This window comes from Chiroxiphia lanceolata, chromosome 29 (assembly GCF_009829145.1).
Source record: "Chiroxiphia lanceolata isolate bChiLan1 chromosome 29, bChiLan1.pri, whole genome shotgun sequence".
NCBI lineage: Eukaryota > Metazoa > Chordata > Aves > Passeriformes > Pipridae > Chiroxiphia > Chiroxiphia lanceolata.
The window spans coordinates 1,637,829-1,657,228 of record NC_045665.1 but is presented as its reverse complement, the minus strand read 5'-3'; the positions used below and the strand labels follow the sequence as shown (position 1 = coordinate 1,657,228).

At 53.4% G+C, this 19,400-nt stretch overlaps 1 protein-coding gene across 1 annotated transcript; it reads left to right on the top strand.

Moving 5' to 3' along the window:
* The first annotated feature begins 1,159 nt into the window (after positions 1-1,159).
* Positions 1,160-19,172, top strand: DAP3 (death associated protein 3). The gene is made up of 13 exons (XM_032713288.1): positions 1,160-1,235; positions 3,287-3,332; positions 6,911-7,030; positions 9,646-9,747; positions 10,581-10,689; positions 11,114-11,206; positions 12,296-12,426; positions 13,700-13,780; positions 15,464-15,622; positions 16,266-16,325; positions 17,411-17,500; positions 18,726-18,843; positions 18,942-19,172. Exons 2-13 carry the CDS (start codon positions 3,291-3,293, stop codon positions 19,025-19,027), a joined length of 1,191 nt encoding a protein of 396 aa, XP_032569179.1. The 5' UTR covers positions 1,160-1,235; positions 3,287-3,290; the 3' UTR covers positions 19,028-19,172.
* The last annotated feature ends 228 nt before the right edge of the window (positions 19,173-19,400 follow it).

The following is a 19,400-nucleotide window of genomic DNA, read 5'->3' as shown; positions in this document are numbered from 1 at the left end:
GTAGGTTTGGATCAGATATAGGGAAAAAATTCTTCCTTGTGAGAACCAGGGAGGCCCTGGCAGGGGTTGCCAAGAGAAGCTGTGACTGCTCCATCCCTGGAAGTGTCCAAGGCCGGGTTGGACAGGGCTTGGAGCAACCTGGGCCAGTGGAAGGTGACCCTGCCCATGGCAGGGGGTGGGATGAGATGATCTTCAAGATTCCTTCCAACCCAACCCATTCCATGTTTCTACGACTCTATGGAGTCAAAGCCTTTGCAGAAACACAGATTTAAGCTGTTGATACCTGAAAACCTGGCAACAAACCCATGAACAGCTTTTGCAGCAGACAGGAACAATTCGACACTGAGGAGCTGGACAACTCCTCAAGAAATGACAAACAAGCTGTCCCTGAGCCAGCACTGTACCCTCAGGGCCAAGAAGGACAGGGGGGTCCTGGGGGGCATCAGGAAGAGAATTCTCAGCAGGTCAGGGAGTGATCCTGCCCCTCTGCCCAGCCCTGGGGAGGCACAGCTGGAGTGTGGGGCCAGTTCTCCTCAGGACAGGAGGGACATGGAGCTCCTGGAGCGGGTCCAGGGGAGGTCGTGAGGATGCTGAAGGGGCTGGAGCATCTCTGTGACCAGGGGACACCGAGAGGGGACCTCCCCAGGGCGTGTCAGTGCCTGCAGGGGATGGACCAGGCTCTGCTCGGGGCTGCCCAAAAACAGGACACAAAACTGATGCCCAGAAGTTCCACCTGGACACGAGGAAGAACTTCCCCGGGCAGTGACCCAGCGCTGAACAGGCTGCCCGGGGAGGGTGTGGAATCTCTCTCCTGGAGATATTCCAGAGCCATCTTGGACACAGTCCTGTGCCGTGTGCTCTGGGATGACCCTGCCTGAGCGGGGAGGTGGGACCAGGTCCCTCCCAACCTGCCCCATTCTGTGACTCCGCGACTTCAATTATTGATTAAATCGGCGAAAAGCCGGAAACGAAACCACGGACGCGCAAAAATCGGACACCGAGGAGCCGCGCGGCTCCCGGAGAAACCGAAATTCAGCCAATTAACGCGATTAACGTTTTAACGCCGCTCGGAAACGGGCCCAGAGAGCCACGCCCACGCGGCCACGCCCGCTGTGGCCACGCCCCGCTGTGGCCACGCCCCCGCCACGCCCTCCCTGTCCCTCCGAGCCACCCGTAGCGGCCGCGCGTCATCCCGGGGGTGGCACCGGGAGGTGGCACCGGCACCGGCGGGTCCGGTGAGTGCGGGGGCACCGCCGACCCCCTCGGAGACCCCTCGGAGACCCCTCGGAGACCCTCGGGGGCCGCCTCCGGCCGCTCCCGGGGCGCTCCCGGAGCCCCGCTGGAGTCCCGGGAAGGGGGAGCGGGGAGCACGTGGGGGGCACCGGGAGGACCGGGGGCACCGGGGGGGCACCGGGGTGGGCTCGGCAGAGACTCCGCAACAACCGGGGGGGGGTTTATTGTGTTTTAACTTTTGAGGTTGCGGGTTTATGGCGGAAAATGCGCCTTTTTTTGGGGGGGGGGGGGAGTTATCGGCGTGGTTTTTAGTTCTTTAAATTTAAATTATAGAAATCCTTATAAATGATATGAGTGATAAAGAATGCACGCATATATATATTTGTATGTATAAATAATACAAGTGATAAAGAGTATAGAAATATATTCATGTGTAAGTAATAGAAATGATAAAGAATATAGAAATATATTCATGTATAAGTAATATAAAGAATAAAGAATATAAAAATATATATTCTTGTATAAGTAATAGAAATTATAAAGAATATAGAAATATATTCATGTATAAGTAATATAAATAATAAACAATATAGAAATATATATTCATATATGTAAATAATAAAGAATATAAAAATATATATGTTTTCATATAGAAATATAATAAATAATACAAATAGTAAAGAATATATATGTTTTCATAAAGAAACCCTTATAAACAATATAAATAGTAAAAAATATATATAAGGATATATGTTTTCACATAGAAATATTTTTAAATAATACAAATAGTAAAGAATATATAAATATATCTTTTCCATATAGAAATCCTTATAAAATAAATGATAAAGAATATATAAATATATTTTTATATAGAAATCTTTATAAGTAACAAAGAATACATAAATATATATATTCTATTTATGTATATAAATAATATAAATAATAAAGAGCACAGGCTCTTTATTTCCTGTATTTTTCTTTGTTCCCTGTATTTTTCCCTATTCCCTGTATTTAGTTTTTCCCTGGTGTCCCCCTTGTGCTGTGCAGTTCTTGTCCTGATCCAGGTGCACTCAAAAAGTGGCTGCAGTTTTTATCTCCTCTCCCAGGGACACAAAAATCCCAGGAGGAGCCCCCAGAGCTGCGTGAGGATTCTGTCAGAATGCTGAAAAAAACCTTTAAAAATTAACAGAAAGTTTTAAAAAATTGACAGAAAGTTTAAAAAATTTAACAGTTTAAAAAAAATTAACAGAAAGTTTGAAAAAAAAAAAAAGGCAAGGTTCTAAAAAAAAACAGAAAGAAAGTTAAAAATATTACCAGGAAGTTTAAAAAAACGAGCAGAAAGTTTAAAAAATGGACAGAAAGTTTTTATCCAAATGGATGTAAAGTTTAAAAAATTGACAGGAAGTTTTATGAAAATGGACAGAAAGTTTAAAAAAAAGGGCAAAGTTTGAAAAAATGGATAGAAGGTTTTAAAAAAAGGACACAGTTTGAAAGAAATGGATAGAAAGTTAAAAGAAAAAAGGACAAAGTGTAAAAAATTAAGAGAAAGTTTAAAAGAATTGACATAGAGTTTAAAAAATGGACAGAAAGTTAAAAAAATTAGAAGCATCTTCAGTGTCTACATTATTCCAGTTTCTTCACAATAATCACCCCTGCAGCTCTTACATCTTTTAACTTTTCTTTTAGCTGCAGCCAAAATTCCTTCCCCCACAAAAGACTCTGTTCTCCTCACCAGATGAATGAAATACCTTGATTCACAAATTAAGGAGGTTTTTTTTTTTGGTAACTGTATTTCTGGGAAAAAAAGGGAAATACCTTGATTTAGAACCTGAGGGTTTGGGTTTTTTTTGTGCAAATGCATTTCTGAAGAAAGGGCCGTGTAATTAATGGGGTGGTTTTTATCAGGCAAACGATGCTGACCCCTGGATGGCTGCAGAGCATCTGACCCTTGGCCTGAGTTATTTGTGTGCCTTGACATGGAACTATTCTCTCCCAGCATAAGGTACATTAAGCACAATAAAAACCCCTAAAATATCCACTTGTGTCCCTGCAGAAAAATGCTGAGAAGCCTGAAGGGACTGGCCTGCCGCTCGCTGAAGGTGAGTCCTGTGAGAGCCTCGTGGTATTCCCAATATTTCAGCTGTCCCACGACCTGGAATGGTGATTTACAGCTGTAAAAAATGAGAGTTTTCTTGTATTTATCGTCTGAGAGCGTTGCCCAAACGCCCCTGGAGCTCTGGCAGCCTCGGGGCCGGGACCTGGGGAACCTGTCTGGGGGAAGAACCTTTCCCCTTTTTCATTTTCTGAGCCTAAAAAACGGCTCAGTGCTTTTACCAGGGTGTCAAAATCAGCTGTGCCCCGGCTCGGAGCAGCCCTGGGATCCCGGGAGAGCTTCCTTCCCCCGCCGGGAGTTCCACTCCTGGAATTCCAGAATTCCACTCCCTTAGAGAACTCACTGGGGACTGGCTCATGTCCCGTAGAGATCCCAGGTCCTGGTCTGAGACTGGGCTTTCTAAAACGTGATCCTTGGTGGTGTTGGCTTGAGGAAACATCCTTCAGCCCAAGGGATGTTCTGGAGCAGCTTCCCGGGGGAAAGGAGCTCCAGTCGGTTGGTTTGCTGCTGTACCTGCCCATGGCATCCTGCAGGGAACAGCCAGCCCTTCCCAGAGCCTGGGATCCCATGGAACATGCAGGAACAACATCCTACAGGGAACAGCATCCTGCAGGGCACAGCCAGCCCTTCCCAGAGCCTGGGATCCCGTGGAACATACAGGAACAGCATCCTACAGGGAACAGCATCCTGCAGGGCACAGCCAGCCCTTCCCAGAGCCTGGGATCCCGTGAAATGTGCAGGAACAGCATCCTGCAGGGAACAACCAGCCCTTCCCAGAGCCTGGGATCCCATGAAATGTGCAGGAACAGCATCCTGCAGGGAACAGCCAGCCCTTCCCAGAGCCTGGGATCCCGTGGAATGTGCAGGAACAGCATCCTGCAGGGAACAGCCAGCCCTTCCCAGAGCCCGGGATCCCATGGAACGTGTGGGAACAGCATCCTGCAGGGAACAGCATCCTGCAGGGAACAGCCAGCCCTTCCCAGAGCCCAGGATCCCGTGGAATGTGCGGGAACAGCTCCACCTCACGGCTCCAGGCTCCGGATAAATCCCCGGGCACCACGTGATGCTCCGCTGCCATTTCAGGGATCCCCGTCAGGAGACTCCTGTGTCCTCTGGCAGATGGAAACTCGCCCTCAGAAACCCACTCCCGGGATAAACAGCTTTAAGGGAGCTGTTTAACGTGCTGGGATTTGCTGTGCAGGGAGGGTTGGGGGCGTTTCTGGCATTCCAGGGATCAGTGATGAGCTGTTTGTCAAAGAGGAGGGACGTGTTGCTGCTCTAAAATCAGAATATGTAGTGTTTTACCAGGGCTGTTCTGGGTCACTTGAAGGTCTTCTTGCAGCCTGTTAAATATCCACAGATTCCTGCATGGATTTTGTAAATCACAGATAATCTGTGTCTCTGAAATCTCTGAAACTTGGGATACCCACGAGCTGGATCCTGCTCACGGCTCCAGGAGCTCGTGTTGGCTTGGTAGCACTGGAGAGGTGAAGGATTCCCTGTCTCCAGGTTCTTGGAAGCTGCTTCTGGAGCCACAGCCAACGAAGGGAAAGTTCTGAAGGCCACATAGAGGTTTTGGGAAAGACCTGTTAAAACTTCAAGTGACACTGTAAACCAGTGTCCTTCCAGGACAAAGGTGGAGTCATTCAGGGATGGGATTTGCTCTGTGGATGGAAAAGTAGAAATCTGATGTGTTTTGGTTGCAGAACCAGGGGACTGAACTTCAGGGCAAAGTCCTCCTCACACTGTCAATCATCCTGAATTCCACTCCCTTAGAGAACTCACTGGGAACTGGATTATGTCCAGTAGAGATTCCAGGTCCTGGCCTGAGACTGGGCTTTCTAAAACGTGATACCTGGGGGTGTTGGTTTGAGGGAACATCCTTCAGCCAAAGGCTGTGTGAGGACACACTTAAAAACTCAGCCCCAAGCAAGAGGTGAATCCTTGCTTCAGTTCCCTTTGTGGCTGCGCAGCTCAGGGACAAGGATCTGGGTGGGACTCCTGGGAAGGGGGTCTTACAGCCCCAGAGCTTCACCTGAGCCTTGAGAAGGAGGGAATGTGGGATCATGGAGTCATGGAATGGTTTGGGTTGGAAGGGACCTTGAAGCTCACCCAGTGCCACCCCCTGCCATGGGCAGGGACACCTTCCACTAGCCCAGGTTGCTCCAAGCCTCGTCCAGCCTGGCCTTGGACACTTCAGGAATGGGGTAGCCACAGCTTCTCTGGGCAACCTGCTCAAGGAAAGTGAGGGGGACTGTGATTCCAGGCTGGGAATGGCTTAGGGCTGACATTTTCTGGGTGAACAGGTGCCAAGAGTTACCTGCTCCAGTTATTCCTGTGTTAAATTGACATCTTTGGGCCCTGCTCTGGGCTGCAAATGGTCACTTCTGTGGACTTTGGGCTAAATGTAGCCAAATAAATCATCCTGAGTGATCATTTGGATTTGGGGAGGAAATGTGGGAACAAGGGAAGAGAGTGATGACCCAGTGGCTGTTGGGTGATCTCCCCGTTCCCACTGCAGCACTTTGTCCCTGAGGGATCTGCTGTGGGCTCCAAACTGGTTTCATTCCTTCCCCCACAGGACAGCAAGTGCTGAAATGCTGACTCAGGCGTCCAGTGTGTGCTGGGCACGGAATGTGGGGCAATCCCACCTTCTCCTGAGCCCCTGTGGAAGCACTGGGGTGGCAGCAGAGCTGTGTCATGCCACAGAGAGCTGAGGCAGCTGGCCCTGGCTCTGAGCTCTGGTTCCTGCTGCTCCCGTGTGGACAGACAGAACAGGGAAACTGCTGGCTCTGTGTTCAGCTGCAAGTGTCCCTGTCAGTGCTGAGAGGGGCTCAGCTCCTCCCTGAGCCTCTCTGGAGGATGCACTTTCCAAATCAGTGACAAATGCCTGTGTTTGCTTTCACCACCACAGAATAAAATGCTTGTGCTGCCTCTGCTCCCTCTCCTGCCTGTTTTGGCTGGGCTGCCCGGGCAGGATTCAGCAGCCTGTCTGGGCAGAAATGAATTAATCAGCTTAGCTGGCTGTTTTGGTTTCTCTAATGACAGAGCCTGGATGCAGGGACACAGGGAAATCAGTGCAGGGGAGTGTAATTACAAACATCAAATAGTGGGCAGAGCTGCACTAATCCCTCAGTAATTGAGGTGATTATGGATTACCAGACAGCCTGAGTTTCCGAGGTGCTAACTACCACTCCTCAGTGGGGGCAGAAACGTGGTGGGCACTTCCCAGCAGTGGGGCCTCAACAGCTGGACTTGGGAATCCTAAGGAATCTTGCAGGGAAGAACTCGGGCTCAGGGCTTGTCTCAGCTGAGGTGAGTTCAGGTGGGAATGGTTTAGGTGCAGGTATCTAAATGTGAAATCTGGTTCTACAGCGTGATGTTTTCGTAATGAATTGACATGCTAATGATGAGCTCTCTAATTCTAATTGCAATTAGAGTTCAGTTCTGGCTGGCACGTGCCAGTGCCACGAGCGCACAAAACAAACCCACTGGGTGTTTTTCTTCCTGCTAATCCTTGGCTGCTGAGAGGTTTGTTGTGTGTTTGCCTTGTTTTTCCCTTAGCTGCAGCAAGGCTGTGGCCTCCCCACAGCAGCCAAGGAGTGCCTGAGCTCCGTTGCCAGCCAGGATGTCCCGACCCCACAGAGGCCCCGAGCGGTTTTCCACACCAGCGAGAGCGACCCGGTGAGTCCCCTGTGTGACACCCCTGTCCCTGTCACACAGCCAGGCCTGGGTGCCACCCTGGACGTGCAGGGGCCAGGAATGCTGATGGGGATTGTGTTGTTTCAGAGAAGGAGGTACACAGCCTTAAAACAGGGATGCAATCCCGTGGGAACAGCCGTGGCTGTGCAGGGCAGGACGGGGCTGCTCTGCCCGAAAGCCCCTGGGAACGAGTATTGATTCCTTTCCCTAGAGCTGCACAGAGGAAGCTTGTACATGTGAGCTTCATCTGTATTTTGCAGAAGCTCAGATGTGTCTGATGATACCATTAATTCCAACTCCAGGGTTGTTCCTCCCTGACCAACCTCCCCGAATCGGCCGTGAAGGGGACAAAACCCCCCCAGGCCCACAGGGCCCTCGGCCCGGCACAGCCCCACAGCATCACAATTCCAGCCTCACACTCCCCGTCTTGGGATGCAAAATGAAGTGGAATAAAGGAATGGAAGGAGCCTTTGAGGTGCTTTTCTGCTGCCTCTGTAATTGGAGCCTCTCGGTGCCGATTCCTCCAGGGTCTCTATGGAAACGGCAGCGGGGAGATGATCCTGCCGCACGTGACCCCCTGTCTATGGATTGCACAGCAGAGTCCAGATGGCAGCGATTGTCCCCCCTCCGTCCTGTGCCTGCCTTTCACGTTGCCAGGCAACTGGCTTTGGCATTCTGGCTGGATGTGCCCGGGGTTTTGGTGGCTTTGGTGGCAGCCACCGCGTCCTGCTCCGTCGGCTCGGCCTTCCTGGGGCTCCCTGGGTCGCTTCAGCAGCAAACCTGCACCCCAGGGAGGCCCATGAAAAACGGATTGAGAAGACCAGATGAACACGAAATTTTTCATAGGATGTGGCTTTTCTGTACCTTTCCATTAGCAAAGCTCAGAGCGACTGAACGTGGGGGCAGAGACACCGTGACCCACTTTGCAGAGGGAGGAGAGGGAGGGAATGTGCCTGAAGTTATGCAGCGAGTCAGGGATGAAGCTGAGAGTGAAAACGGGCTCTGGAGTCCACTCTTTGAGCCCAAAGGTGACACTGCCCTGAAAAAAACGCAGTTAATCTGTGTCCAACACGTGCAGGAAAACCCCAGGGAGCCCAGAGTTTGAAATGAGCTCTGATGGGGAAAAGACTGGAGTCCCAGTTCACAGATCTCCCCGAGTGACCCCTCCCTGCAGCAGGGCACCTCTTGGAAAGCCAGGATTCCTGTTGCAGAGGTTTCCTCCTGACCAGCAGGCACCAGGTTGGCAGCTGCAGCAGCCCAGTGGTTTGCTGGAGTTACCAGATGGTTTCTTCCTCTGGCCAAAACTGGGAGTTCCTGGAATCCTGCGGCTGTGCCAGGGAAAACCACGGAGCCCAGGACACCCTGACCTGCCCTGGGAACACCTGCCCTCAGCCAGGTGTGGAATGGGGAGTAGGAGGGGGCAGAAGGTGAGAGAACAGGAGTGTCCTGTGCTGAAATCTGGTCTGGAGAAGGGAAGGGACACTTCATAACAAGAGTTCCTGGGTGTGTGGCAGCGCTGCAGCAGTGGCACGTGAAGGATCCCTCAAGAACTGGGAAAAGACAAATATTCCTGGCCAAACAGGCACTAATCACACCCAGGTCCAGCTACTCAAGAAGAAAGAAAACAGGGGATTTGTTATATTTGTTGTTTTTATATATATATATATATATATATATGAGACTGACGTGCACAAGAGGGAAGAGGAGGATTTTTTTACTTTAAATCCATGGAAAAGTGCAGAAAGCAGGACATGATAGAAGCTTCAAAGCTTGGCACCAAACTGCTGGAAGTCACACAAGAAGGGCTGCAGAATATATAGATTATATATATATATATATATAAAATCTCTTGTATATGCTGTCCTAATTAGACACAAAATCTGATGACTGGAACAAGTGGAAATAAATAAGTGCTTTGCAGGTACTGCATGGCAGGAAAAGACAGTAAAGAAAGGGAAAAACAAGGCATGAAATAGGTATTAAAATTTTCATATTTCAGTAGCAACACCTTCTTGCAGTGCACAGTCAGATCTGCAGGTATTCACTAGAGATAAATACAGAAGGATTCAGGTCTGGTGCAGGAATAACCCTGATCACTGAGGTCACAGCAAGGGACTGGAAATTATTGCCCCAGGAAAGAGACTGGGAGGTTTTTTTAAGCCTCCAACAGCAGTGACCAAGTGGCACCTTGGGAGTTGCTGCTGAGGCACAGCAGCACGAGGCAGAAAACATCATTTTGTCACCAAAAAAAGTAAAGGGGGCTCCACAGGGAACTCCAGAGCTGCTGTGGAGGTTTGGGGGGACCAGAAGGACGAGGGGACTGATGGAAGGTGAGATGAATCCATGGAGGTTCCTACAGGAGCTGAGGGAATCCCTTCATTGTTCAGTGCCAGGTGGGAGCTCCTTTCTTCAGGCTCTTCCAAAGCACCTCCCAGCAGTGTCCTGACCCCACAATTCCTGCTCTGTGCTCTGATCCCAGTGAGTGGGTACTGCTGGGATGGAGTGAGTGTTCCCTCTCTGTTCCATCCTCCCTTCTCTGTCTGGGTCAGAGGCCTCAGCCCTTCAGGAATGTGACAGTTGCCCTTCTCCCCTGCCAGGCCAAGCACACGGAGCAGCACGAGGGTCGGCACTACAACATCCCCCTGGAGGAGGTGAAGGCCGTGTTCCCACATGGACTCCCCTACCGCTTCCAGCAGCAGGTACTCCAGCTTGGAGCAGCGTTGGAGGGAGGGTCCTGGGGCTGCCCCATCCCTGGAAGGGTCCAAGCCCAGGCTGGACAGGGCTTGGAGCACCCTGGGCTGGTGGGAGGTGTCCCTTTCCACGGCAGGGGGTCGGAACGAGATGATCTTTAAGGTCCCTTCCAAACCATTCCCTGATTCTGTGTGGGAAGAATCAGATCCTTTGGCAACTACAATACTCCCCTGTTGGAATAAGAGGGATGACCTGCTGCAGGAGTGCAGTTATCCCTGGTCCTGACTGTTATTTCCAACACCTAAAAGAGACGAGTCAGCCCACCCGGAGGAGAGGCTGCAGAGTTCCGGGATCCCACCTCGGGCAACGTTCATTCCCATATTTTCCATCCCTGACTCCCCAGCACCTGCTGAATTACAGAAATGTTTGCCATGGTTATATTTCTGTGTGCAACAGGCTGTCTGATGAAATCAAGTTTATGGGGGCAACAAAAAAACCCCGGTGCCTTGATTTCTGTGGTGAGACAGCTCTGTGAGCTGGGAGCAGATTCCTTACCTGGGGGCATCCCTTGGCTCTGGATTCATGGGCAGGCTGGTTGGCTGCACCTCAATCTGTCAGATGATGGAGCAGCTAATCCTGGAAAGGGTTTCCAGGCACGGAAGGGACGGGAAGGTCCTTGGGAAGCAGCGCGGCTTCACCGGCTCGACCGACCTGACACCTGGGCAGGGAGGGCAGAGCTGGGGGTGTCCAGAGCCCCCAGGCAGTGATGGAGCAGAGCTGGGAGCAGCTGTGCTTGACCAGCAGCAGCATCAGCTCAGTCCCTCTCTGCTCCTGTCCTCAGATCCAGACCTTCAACGAGGCCTGTGTGATGGTGCGCAGGCCGGCGCTCGAGCTCTTCGCCTACCTGAGGGGCACCAACCTCGCCAACCCCGCGGTCAGATACGTCATCTGTATCCTTGGCCACCCCCTGAGGGGGGAATGCAGGTGAAACCCAAATGGTCCGTGCAGGGAGGGTGATGTTCTGAGCCAGGCTGAGCCTCCAGGAGCTGGTTCTGCCCCGTGGGCTGCGCTCAGCCCAGCGGCTCCGAGCACCTCGGGGAGTTTGGGGCTTGGAGACCTTTCCTCTGACCCGGTTTGGCTCGTGGCACATCCCTCCCTACAGAGGGCTGGCATCACTCCTGAGGGGAGGGGGCTCCTCAGCTCTGCCCAGGGGGTGGGATGCAGGGGGAAGGAGCCCCATCCTGTCGCTGGATGGAACGTCACCCTTGCTTTGACAACCTCTGGACTCCCCTTAGTGCCTTTCCTGAAAAAAACGACCACAAGGTGTGAGCTGAAGTGGTTTTTAGAGACTTTCCTTGACAGTCCCTGTTGGAGATGGTGAGAGGGGAACAGGGAAGACCATGACCCTGTGCCACGTGGTTCACTTCTGCTCCAGGCAAGGCTGGCTGGTGCTGCACATCCCCGATGGTGAGAACACCAGTGTCCCCTCTGTCCCCACACCAAACACGTGCTGCTCCAGGAGATGCTGCTCCCAGGGAAAGCTGCGGGCTGGGGCCACAGCAAACCACCCTCGTTTTCCCCTAGAAAAGGTTTATGAAGCACAAACCCCCCAAATAAAGCAGAGCATAATAATTATTAATAATATAATATAATAATAATTATAATATAATCATCATGGCTAGGCTTTGTGAATGAAGATTTGATAATATAATATGTAATTATACTATTATAATTAGATTATAATCTATTATAATATATAGTAATATATATTATATATTATGATAATAAAATACAATATAATAATAATAATAATTAGCTCACACAGGGTTTGAGTCAGTCTGATTTTCCCCAGTGTGGGGGTCTGTGTGGATCCTCTGCTCCCAAGGGAGAGTCCTCCAGTAAAGCTGGAGGAGTGCTGCCTCCAGCTCCATGTTCCCAGCAGAGGAAGGACGTGGAGCTGTTGGAGCAAGTCCAGAGGAGGCCCCAGGATGATCAGAGCAGCTCTGCTGGGAGGAAAGGCTGGGAGAGTTGGGATTGTTCAGCCTGGAGAAGAGAAGCTTTGGGGTGACCTGATTGTGGCCTTTGAGTGCCTGCAGGAGCTACAGGAAAGATGGAGAGAGACTGTTTCCAAGGGATGGAGGGACAGGACAAGGGGGAATGGCTTCAAAGTGACAGAGGGTAGATTTAGATTGGATATTAGGAGGAAATTCCTCCCTGGGAGGGTGGGGAGGCCCTGGCACAGATTGCCCAGAGAAGCTGTGGCTGCCCCTGGATCCCTGGAAATGTCCAAGGCCAGCTTGGATGGGACTTGGAGCAAGCTGGGCCAGTGGAAGGTGTCCCTTCCCATGGCAGGGGGTGAAATGAGCTTTAAGGTCCCTCCCAACCCAACCCATTCCATGATTCTCTGACTTTCCTTACCAGTGTAGCAGGATAAGGACAATCAATAACCCCCCCCTCCCTCCCCCACCTGACATCATTGTTTTGACTGGAAAAAAGAAAAAAAAGAAAAAAAAAAAGATAAAAAATGCAAACCAACTGTTTTCCTTTTGCTCCCAGCTCATCTCTGGGTGAAGAACTGCAGGGAGCTCTTGCAGTCCTCCTACAAGAAGGAGCGGCTGGATCAGCCTCTGCAGGCCTCTGCCTGGCTCAAGAACTTCAAAACCACCAATGAACGATTCCTGAGAGAGGTTTGTGGAGCCAGCCAGGACAGGTTTAGGAAGGGCAGGTCCTGCCTGACCCCCCCCTACGTCCTTTCAGGCCCAGGGGACCCTGGGGGTGAGGGGAGGGGCTGGGTGTGTTTGCCCAGCTTTCAGCAGAGCCTTGGGAATCATCTGCCCTGGAAAATCTTCAGCCCAGGGCTTGGACAGGGACATTCCCTGCTGGGTTTAGGGCCTGGGGAGTGCTGGGGGATGGAGCTGCATCCAGGTGGGATCTGGGCACTGGGGGTGTCCCCAGGGGGGATGGAGCTGCATCCAGGTGGGATCTGGGCACTGGGGGTGTCCCCCAGTTGGGCCCAGTCCTGTTCAATGTCTCTGTTGATGATGGGGGTGAGGGGATCGAGTGAACCATCAGCAAACGTGCAGGTGACACCAAGCTGGGGGGTGTGGATCTGCTGGAAGGCAGGAGGGCTCTGCAGAGGGACCTGCACAGGCTGGATCCAGGGGCTGATTCCAACGGGATGAGGCTCAACCAGGCCAAGGGGCACAACAACCCCCGGGCTGGGCCAGAGTGGGAAGGGAGCTGGGATTTGGGATGGGCAGGAAGCTGAACAGGAGCCAGAGTGTGCCCAGGGGGCCAAGAGGGCCGATGGATCCCGGCCTGGCTCGGGATCAGGGTGGCAGCAGGAGCAGGGCAGGGATTGTGCCCCTCGAGGCCCCCCCTCGAGTGCCGTGTCCAGCTCTGGGCCCTCAGCTCAGGAAGGACATGGAGGGGCTGGAGCAGGGCCAGGGAAGAGCAGCGAGGCTGGGGAAGGGTCTGGAGCACAATTCCCGGGAGGAGAGGCTGAGGGAGCTGGGGGGGCTCAGCCTGGAGAGGAGGAGGCTCAGGGGAGACCTCCCCACTCTGCACAACTCCCTGGCAGGAGGGGGGAGCTGGGGGGGGTCGGGCTCTGCTCCCAGGAACCAGCAGCAGGACAGGAGGGGCTCAGGCTGTGCCAGGGGAGGTTTAGGTTGGACATTAGGAAGGAATTCTTTCCAGAGAGAGTGACCAGCCATTGGAATGGGCTGCCCAGGGAGGGGGTGGAGTCCCCACCCTCCATTCCCTTCAGGATTTTAAGCACAGACTGGATGTGGCATCAGTGCCATGGGCTGGGAACCACGGCGGGGTTGGAGTGAGGGTTGGACTGGATGATACTGAAGGGGTTTTCCCAACCCAGCTGATCCTGTGATTCCATGAAAGAACCAGGAATCCATCCTTTGCCCCAGTTCCCCCCCCAGTCTCACTGTAATTCTCTTCCCACAGATAAAAACCCAGAGGAAATACGTGTGGGGCAAACGGGAGAGCACCGAGGAGGGCAGGCCCTTGGGGGAGGTGGTGGAGCAGGTGAGGAATAACCCACAGGGACAATCCTGGGGGCCCCACCTGGAGCCAGGAGATCCCCCCGTCTGTGTGGGGAACAAACTGCTCCGGGAGCCCTGAGGGATGGGAGTCCTGGAAAGGGAAGGGGCTTCCCTATGGACAGAAAACATTGTGGGGGATGTGATGGATCTGTGTGTGTGTCCCCTCTGTGTTCCTTGTGTGTGCCCTGTGTGTGCCCTATGTGTCCTCTGTGTCTCCTGTCCCCTCTGTGTCCCCTGTCCCCTCTGTGTCCCCTGTGTTCCTGTGTCTCCCCTGTGTGTCCCCTGTGTGTTCCCTTCTGTGTCACATGTGTGTCACCTGTGTCCCTGGTGTGTGTCCTCTGTCCCCTGTGTCCCCCCTCTGTCCCCTGTGTGTCCCCTGTGTGTCTCCTGTGTCTCCCCTGTGTGTCCTGTGTCCCCCCATGACCCCTGTGTGTCCCTTATGTGTCCCCCCTATGTCCCCAGTGTGTCCCCCCATGTCTCCTATGTGTCTGTTGTGTCCCCTTGTGTCCCCTGTGTACCTCCCTGTATCCCTTGTGTGTCCCCTGTCCCCCCTGTGTGTCCCATGTGCCCCCCATGACTGCTGTGTGTCCCCTGTGTGTCCCCATTCCCCCTGTGTCCCCCCCTGTCCTTTGTGTGTCCCCCTGTGTGTCCTGTGTGTCCCCTGTGTCCCCCTCTGTCCCCTGTGTGTCCCCTGTGTGTCCCCTGTCCCCCTGTGTGTCCCCTCTGTGTCCCCTGTGTGTCCCTTGTGTGTCCCCATGTCCCTTGTGTCCCTCTGTGTCCCCTGTGTGTTCCCCCTATGTGTTCCCTGTCTCCTGTGTGTCCCCATCCCCCCTGTATCCTCTGTGTGTCCCCTGTGTTCCCTGGGCCTCCTGTCCCCTGTGTCCCTTGTGTGTCCCCTGTGTGTCCCCACTGCCCCCCCCGTGTCCCCTCTTGCTGCTGGTTTCTCCTTCTTCCCCCCAGGAGGGGCAGCCCAGACCCCCCTGGCGTTACCCCGTGCCAGGCCAGCCCTGTTGAGCCCTGTTCCCTGTGCTGAGCCCTGTTCCCTGTGCTGAGCCCTCTTCCCTTTGCTGAGCCCTCTTCCCTCTGCTGTTCCCGTTCCCTGTGCTGAGCCCTGTTCCCTGTGCTGAGCCCTGTTCCCGTTCCCTGTGCTGAGCCCCATTCCCTGTGCTGATCCATTTTCCCTCTGCTGATCCCTTTTCCCTGTGCTGATCCCTGTTCCCTGTGCTGAGCCCTGTTCCCTTTGCTGAGCCCCATTCCCTGTACTGATCCCTTTTCCCTGTGCTGTTCCCTGTTCCCTGTCCTGAGCCCTGTTCCCTTTGCTGAGCTCCGTTCCCTGTGCTGAGCCCTGTTCCCTTTCCCCCAGGGCCTGGCATGGGTCAGGACTGTGCCAGGATGCCCACACTGAGCCCTGTTCCCTTTGCTGAGCCCTGTTCCCATTCCCTCTGCTGAGCCCTGTTCCCTTTGCTGATCCCTGTCCCCTCTGCTGATCCCTGTTCCCTGTGCTGAGCCCTGTTCCCTTTGCTGAGCCCCATTCCCTGTACTGATCCCTTTTCCCTGTGCTGAGCCCTGTTCCCTGTGCTGAGCCCTGTTCCCTTTCCCCCAGGGCCTGGCATGGGTCAGGACTGTGCCAGGATGCCCACACTGAGCCCTGTTCCCTTTCCCCCAGGGCCTGGCACGGGTCAGGACAGCCAGTGACGCCGTGGGGGTCGTGCTGAGGGAGCTGAAGCAGCAGAGCCCCCTCGGAACCTTCCGGCTGCTCGTGGCCGTGGACGGGGTCAACGCGCTGTGGGGCCGCACGACGCTCAGGAGGGAGGACAAGAGCCCTGTAAGGACAGGGCTGGGGGTCTCTGCTGCCCTGCTGATGGGGACAGGGGCAGGGAGGGGGTTTTGTGCAGCTTCAGCTCATCAGTGATCCCTGGGAGATGCTCACTCCCTGCCAGGCCCGTGTTTTTGGGGAAGGACAGTCCCTCCCTTGCCAGGCCCATGTTTTTAGGGAAGGACAGTCCCTCCCTTGCCAGGCCCGTGTTTTTAGAGAAGGAAGGTCCCTCCTGAAGGCAGAAGAGCTGGGGGGTGTTGTTAGAGCAGCAAAGGCCTGGGGGGTTCCCTGGGCAGTGATGGCTCAGGCTCGGAGCTGCAGGGCAGAGGGAAAAACCTGCCTGAAGCACATGGAGGATCCCCCCAGGGAAAACCTGCCTGAAGGACACAGAGGATCCTCCCAGGGAAAAACCTGCCTGAAGGACACGGAGGATCCTCCCAGGGAAAAACCTACCTGAAGGACACGGAGGATCCTCCCAGGGAAAAACCTGCCTGAAGGACACAGAGGATCCTCCCAGGGAAAAACCTGCCTGAAGGACACAGAGGATCCTCCCAGGCTGATTGGAGGGAGGGGAGGGGAATTCCTGTCTCAGGCAGAAGCTGCTGGCAAAAAAAAAAACAAACCCAAAGCTGATGTGTCAAATGTTCCCCAGGTTTCTCCAGAGGAGCTGACACTTGTGCACAACCTGAGGAAGATGATGATGAACGACTGGGTGAGTTCCAGGCTGGGCCTTTTGGGGTGTCACTCTCAGCCACTAAAGCCACCCCAGGCCCAAAGGTCACAGGTCCTGCAGCCCAGTTGGGTCTCCACCAGTGCTGGTGTCTCATCAGTGCTTCTGGCATCACCCAAAGAGAAGGAGAACAGCTCAAATCCACAGCACTGCCTGATTCCTGTGCCGAATTCCAGTGTGGGACCCCAAGCTGGAGGTGTTTGATAGCCCTTAGGACATCTGGGTTTATGATTTTTTTTAACTGATTAGAAGTTTTAGTCCCTGAAGGTCGAGTCCTCCTCCTGCTTTTTCAGTCCCCTGGATGCTCAGAGCTCCAACAGTTGGGCTTCAGATTTAAAGGTCCTTTTTAAAGCCTTTCAGTTGTTTGCAAACAAAACCATTTAGAGGTAAGAGATGTTTAAATGGCAGTGCTGGGAACACAAGCTGTGTGTTCCCTATGCCCCCATGGAGCTGGAGTAACAGAGTTAATGTGGTCAGGAGCATTTTAAGTCCATTTTATAGAATTTTGGAATTGATGTAAGATCAAAGAATCACAGAATCCCAGACTGGTTTGGGTTGGAAGGGACCTTAAAGCTCATCCAGTCCCACCCCTGCCATGGGCAGGGACACCTTCCACTGGCCCAGGTTGCTCCAAGCTCCATCCAGTCTGGCCTTGGACACTTCCAGGGATCCAGGGGCAGCCACAGCTTCTCTGGGCAACCTGGGCCAGGGCCTCCCCACCCTCACAGCCAAGAATTCCTTCCCAATATCCCCCTTAGTCAGTGGGAAGCCATTCCCTGTGTCCTGTCCCTCCATCCCTTGTCCCCAGTCCCTCTCCAGCTCTCCTGGAGCCCCTTCAGGCCCTGGAAGGGACTCTCAGGTCTCCCTGGAGCTTCTCTTCTCCAGGTGAACCCCCCAGCTCTCCCAACCTGGCTCCAGAGCAGAGGGGCTCCATCCTGGAACCTCCACAGCCCACTCTGGACTTGCTCCAGCAGCTCCGTCTCCCGAGAAGGAGGTTCCTGGTGGGTTGATTGTGAAGCAGAGCCGTGCTTGCAGCTCTCAGGGTTTGTTTCTGCCCTGCCTTTCAGAGTGGAGGGGCTGTTGTGACCACCCTCAGCCAGACGGGCTCGCTCTTCAAACCCAGCTCTGCCTACCTGCCCCAGGAGCTGCTGGGCAAGGTGAGTCCCGGGGCCTCCTTTGGGGTTGCTTTGGTTTTATTTTTCCTCTTGGCTTCGGGAAACAAAACCCCTGGTTGGGGGCCCAGTGTCTGTTCAGGGGGACAGACTGTGCTGTGTGGAGGGACAGCTCCAACCCCTGCTCTCTCAGGACCCAGGGAAGGGCTGGAGCTGTGCCAGGGCAGGCTCAGGGTGGATCTCAGGAAAATCCTTCCCCCAGAGGGTGGTGGGCACTGACCAGGCTGCCCAGGGCAGTGGGCACAGCCCAGGGCTGCCAGAGCTCCAGGAGGGTTTGGACAATGCTCTGAGTGATGGGTTGGGATTGTTGGGATATCCTGGACTGGATGATCCTTGTGGTTCCCTTCCCTCAGGATATTCCACGACTGAGCTCTGGTAAAGGTTCACATCAGCTACAAAAACTGCTGGATGTGTTTTCTTCTTTCTCCTCCATCTTTCAGCTAAACTTGTAAAAATAAGTATTCTGGAAGTAGTACAGAGTCAGTAGAAAGCTTGAAGTGCTCAACAGCCCTCTTTGTTAGAAAGCTGGTCGGCGAATTTTCAGAAATGTGAAAATATCCATTTATTTCTCATAGTGAATGAATTGTATTAAACCAAATAGGTATTATTAAGCAGAATTGTTCAGATCCAAGATAAAACCTGTACTACCATAAAATGACATATCCTGTTTAGCTTCCTTACACCAACTAATTCCTGAGCTACGGGTCCTTCAGAACTTTCTGGTGGGCTGACTGGAGGAGAAAGTCCAGTCTCTCCTCTGCCTCCTCCAAGGGCTGCTGTGCTTGGGTTGTTGCCATGGAAATACGACATCTTTGACTTTCTTTTGGTCCTTTCCCAGGCAGGGGATAAAATTAAGCACCTGTTGGAAGGAGAATTCCTCATGGACGTTATCAAGTCACTCAGATACAATTGCATAAGTGACTGGAAAGTGCTTCTCCTCTGTTCAGAGTTACAACTGCACTGCAGGATTGTAACAACCCCTTTTTCTTTATTCACCTTGGAGGGGAAACATCCTTAAATTAAGGCATGTTTTTCCACGCCTTAGCAAATAAAAGGCTGCAGGAAAGTTCCTTCTCAAAGCTCCAGCTCTGCCTGCACTGGGTTAAGCAGAACCACCCCCCTGTTTAGGGGGCTGTTTGTGGAGATACATCCATGCAGGCTGTGTCCAGCTGTTACTCACCCAGCCTTCCCTCCCTTCCCCCTTCCCTAGGAGGGGTTTGACGCCCTGGACCCCTTCGTGCCCATCCTGGTGCCCAACTACAGCCCCCGGGAGTTCGAGAGCTGCTACGGGTACTACCTGGAGCGCAAGTGGCTGCAGCACGAGCAAGGTCGGTGCCCCCGGGGCTCTGCCCGCCCTCTCTCAGGCTCTCTCAGGCTCTCTCAGTCTCTCTAAATCTCCCTTCCTTTCTCTTCCTCTCTCCCCCAGCTCGCACGGAGGACGGGAAGGCGGAGCTGCAGTTCCTGAGCGGCTCCAACCCGCGGCAGCTGGACCGGCTGGCGGGGCCCCTGTAGGGCAGGAATGGGGCTGGGACCCTTCCCCTGCCCCCAGCGCCGCGGGCTGGGGGGCTGCTCCCTGCTCCGCGGGGGAAATCTCCCCTCCCGTTGATCACTGTACAAATTTGGTATTAAACAAGAGGATTTGGTATTCCCAAGAGGATTTTACACGTTCCGCGTTCTGCCACACCGAACTGGGGCGTCTGACACCCGACTGGAATTGTGGTTAGCACGTTACATGTACGCGGGGGCGTTCCAGGCAAACCGAGCCCGGAGGGAACGAAGCACACGCGCGGAATAAATCAGCCCGCACAGGCGTGGGGAGGGCAAGTTTTTGCCAATCCCCAAAGTTTATCCCGTAAAGGAGCAACCGCGGTTTTCGCTTCCTCAA

Coding starts and splice junctions, on each gene's coding strand:
- DAP3 (XM_032713288.1), top strand. CDS start 3,291: ATGCTGAGAAGCCTGAAGGGACTGGCCTGCCGCTCGCTGAAG. Junction 7,031..9,645: donor ACACCAGCGAGAGCGACCCG/GTGAGTCCCCTG, acceptor CTCCCCTGCCAG/GCCAAGCACACGGAGCAGCA. Junction 11,207..12,295: donor GGTGCTGCACATCCCCGATG/GTGAGAACACCA, acceptor TTTTGCTCCCAG/CTCATCTCTGGGTGAAGAAC.